Source organism: Ursus maritimus, unplaced genomic scaffold (genome assembly GCF_017311325.1).
Source record: "Ursus maritimus isolate PB19 unplaced genomic scaffold, ASM1731132v1 scaffold_15, whole genome shotgun sequence".
In the NCBI taxonomy this organism is placed as follows: domain Eukaryota; kingdom Metazoa; phylum Chordata; class Mammalia; order Carnivora; family Ursidae; genus Ursus; species Ursus maritimus.
In genome coordinates, this window is record NW_024423897.1 from 195,764 (window position 1) to 199,601 (window position 3,838).

The window sequence follows — 3,838 nt, forward strand, 5'->3', positions numbered from 1 at the left end:
GCGCCCGGTGTCAACCGTGGGCCTCAGAGGCCACCTATCAGAAAGTGACTGCAGAGCAAGCGCTTAACTGGGGACTAGGCAACCATGCCTTCTGCCGGTGCAGTGGGTGGGGCGGGTAGGGCGGGTAGGGCGTCCCCCTCTGCCCCAGGGCCCTCTGGGGCTCCTCGCGCTTTAACAGCGCCCCCTCCGTGGTTATAGGAACCCGGACAATGACACCCGCCCGTGGTGCTTCGTGTGGAGTGGCGACCGGCTGAGCTGGGAATATTGCCGCCTGGCACGGTGCCAGGCCCCAAACGGGACGGCTCCTCAGAGCCTGTCTCCAACCCGGGTCCCCACTGGGTACCCGGGCCTTCCCTTGCCCTCGCTTTCAGCATTGCAGAAGCCTCAGCCCCCGACCCCAGGTAGTTGGGAAGGGGCGGGAAGTCGGAGGGCGTACGGCGAGCGACCTTCCAACCCTTGGTGGGTGGCCCAGCACTCAGCCTGGGCTGCTCCCACAGCCTCGGGCGCCACCCCGGAGCAGCCCACTCCTGTGCCCAGTTCGGGCTGCGGACAGCGGCTCCGGAAACGGTTGTCCTCGATGAGCCGCGTCGTCGGGGGACTGGTGGCCCTGCCCGGGGCGCACCCCTACATCGCCGCGCTGTACTGGCGCCACAGTTTCTGCGCGGGCAGCCTCATCGCCTCCTGCTGGGTGCTGACTGCGGCTCACTGCCTGCAGAACCGGCGAGTCCCCGCCCGCCCGGCGCCCCGCCCGGGACCCTAGCTCCTCTCGCCTACGTGCCCAGCTTCCGCGCGACACCCGAACCCTGGCCCTGCCTCTCCCCACCCTTCCCCAGCGTCCCAGGAGGAAGCTGCAACCCAGCAAGGGGCTCAGGAGCAGGAGACCAGTGGCGGGCTCTGAGCGCGCTTCCCCCCCGCACCCCTCCGCCCGCAGGCCAGCGCCGGAGGAGCTGACGGTGGTGCTCGGCCAGGACCGCCATAACCAGAGCTGTGAGCAGTGCCAGACGCTGGCCGTGCGCGCGTACCACCTGCACGAGGCCTTCTCGCCCCTCACCTACCAGCACGACGTGGGTGCGTGCTGGCTCCCAGGCGGCGACCCTGGGGGGAAAGGGTGGGGAAGGGCTCCGAGTCCCGGCGTCCGGGTCTCACGCTCCTCCCCGCCTGCGTTAGCGCTCCTGCGCCTGCAGGAGACAGCGGACGGCCACTGCGCGCTCCCGTCGCCTTTCGTTCAGCCGGTGTGCCTGCCGAGCGGCCCTGCCCGCCCAGCCGAGCCCGAGGCCGCGCTCTGCGAGGTGGCCGGCTGGGGCCACCAGTTCGAGGGTAGGCCGAACGGCTGGGGGCGGCGGGGGCACATCTGGCCACGGGGGTAGGCGAGAGAAACCCGTAGTTTTGGTACCACTAGGGACAGGTGGCGCTGACCTGGTGGGTTGGGAGGACTTGCAGGGCCCTTGTCTCTGCAGTCTGCTCCTGCCAGGGCCTGGGCTTCACTGCTGGGGGGGAGGGGTTCCCCCAGGTCTCCTAAGGGGTACAGAGAGAATCACACTTTCTCTCGGTTCTTTCTGGGCGCTGCGATGCAAGGGCTAACAAGGATACCGGCATCGCATTGGGGCAGTCGGTTCCCTAGTTGGGGAGCATTGTTCAGAGACACTGGGTGGGAAGTGGGGGTGGGGTTCCAAAGCAGTCCTGCTCCGCCCCGCGCATTCAAATCCCGGCTCCTCTCTGGTCTCAATTTTCTTGTCTATGAAATGGTGTTAACAGCAACCTCTTCCTCACGGGCTTGCTGCGATAGAGGCCAATTAGCGGGCGGCAAGCAGAGTCGCCAGGGGTGTGAGGAAAGCTCTCTCGGTTCGCAGGGGCTGGGGAATATTCCAGGTTCCTGCAGGAAGCGCAAGTGCCGCTCATCTCTTCGGAGCGCTGCTCCGCCCACGACGTGCACGGAACCTCTTTTACCTCCGGCATGCTCTGCGCTGGATTCCTTGAGGGCGGCACCGACGCCTGCCAGGTGAGTCGGTGGGGTTTGGCGCCCTCCACCAGGTCAAGTGCAGACCCCAGACCAAGGGCGCTGAGCCACGTGTCCCTGACCCAGGGTGACTCCGGGGCCCGCTAGTGTGTGAGGACGAGGCCGCAGAGGGCCAGCTCATCCTGCGAGGTATCATCAGCTGGGGTTCGGGTTGCGGCGACCGCTACAAGCCAGGTGTGTACACCGACGTGGCCAGCTACCTGACCTGGATCCAGGAGCACGCCAGTTCCTGACTCGTCCTTCCCTCCTGGGTGATTCTGGAATGCAAGGGTGGCTGGCCCATGATTATGGATGGCAAGGATTGTGTTCCATTCCTCTTAGCACAGTCAGCCCGGCGCCAGGCATGGAGTAGGCACTCAATAAAGTGCTTTTGAAAATGCTTGAGACGCACAGCTCTGCAGGGGCGCAGGTGGGAAATGCCCAGACAATAAACCGGTGCACTTGTCCACACCCCTCAGGGAACATGATCTACTGAGATCTTAAGCAAGATATAGAGATTCAGGTCCAGTTGATGTTTGCGAAGCGGTACTGTGTACCAAGCAAGCCCTGAGCAAGATGACTCCATATATCATTCCTTGTTTGAAACTAACTTATTAACATTTGAAGTTTATAGAACAGAGGTTCTCAACCTTTACACCAGAATCATCTGGGGAGCTTTTTGAACCTATGCCTGAGATCCACCTCAGATCAATTAAATCAGTATCTCTAGGGATGGGGTGTGGGTAGTGGTATGTTTTTATAACTCTCCGGGTGGTTCCATGTGCAGTGGGGGCTGAGAACCATGGTCAGAAGGACTTAACATTAAAACACTGGTGTGGACTCAGAGCTGGCAATGTGGAAGACACCCCCCCCCCCACTGGCTCTAGGGCAGTGGGGCTCAAAGTGTGCCTGGACCACCCGCAGCAACATCAACGGCGAACTTGTTAGAAACACATAGTCTCTGGCTACCTCCCATACTGCTGAATCAGAAACTCTTGAGTTGGGACCCAGCAATCTCTTTTTTTTTTTTTTAAGATTTTATTTATTCATTTGACAGAGATAGAGATAGCCAGCGAGAGAGGGAACACAAGCAGGAGGAGAGGGAGAAGAAGAAGCAGGCTTCCAGCAGAGGAGCCTGATGTGGGGCTGGAACCCAGAATGCTGGGATCACGCCCTGAGCCAAAGGCAGACGTTTAACGACTGAGCCACCCAGGCGCCCCCCAGCAATCTCTTTAACAGATTTCCAGGAGAGGCTGGTGTTCCTAGCGTTGAACCAAACTGGGGATTCTGAGGGTTGAATGGTTACAAGGCTGAGAGGTCTGGCTGTCCACACTTGCTCTCCTGTTTTTCTTAAACCCATATGTACACTGTGCTTGGTGAGACAGTTACGTTGGTTTTTCAAGGGTTATATAGATGTATGCAATTTCCTCTTTTAGGCTAACTTTACAACTTCACCAGGCCTTCCCCTCACCCCACGTATACATTCTGCAGTGTACATAGTTTCTCTGTGACATTGCCACGCCTCAATGTCACAACCCCGCCCCTATGTGCGTCACAGTGTCCAGGGTTCCAGACACGTGGAACAGTCGGATATCCCATGAAAGCGCGCCCAGACGCCAGGGGCGCACTCTGAGCCGGAATGGGAGACTGGAAAGGCTATATCAGTGCGGTGCTGCGGGACCAGCGCATTGACGATGTGGCCATCGTGGGCCACTCAGACAATCGCTGCGTGTGGGCATCGCGTCCAGGAGGCCTTCTGGCTGCCATATCACCGCAAGAGGTGGGTGTGCTCACAGGGCCTGATCGGCGCACCTTCCTGCAGGCCGGCCTGAGCGTGGCAGG

General features: G+C 60.6%; 2 protein-coding genes across 2 annotated transcripts in view; both read left to right on the plus strand.

Moving 5' to 3' along the window:
- Window positions 1-2: 2 nt before the first annotated feature.
- Window positions 3-2,396, plus strand: LOC121102774 (coagulation factor XII-like; the record flags this gene model as incomplete). The annotated part of the gene is made up of 7 exons (XM_040630607.1): window positions 3-97; window positions 199-401; window positions 498-720; window positions 932-1,068; window positions 1,168-1,317; window positions 1,851-1,999; window positions 2,084-2,396. Coding segments are annotated over 7 exons (978 nt in total), but the record flags the coding sequence as incomplete, so codon positions are not given.
- Window positions 2,397-3,107: 711 nt separating this feature from the next.
- The window catches only part of PFN3 (profilin 3), a 1,017-nt gene continuing 286 nt past the window's right edge, over window positions 3,108-3,838 (plus strand). The window contains 1 exon segment of the mRNA XM_008692314.2: window positions 3,108-3,837. Coding sequence (XP_008690536.2) covers window positions 3,636-3,837 — 202 coding nt within the window. The 5' untranslated portion in view covers window positions 3,108-3,635.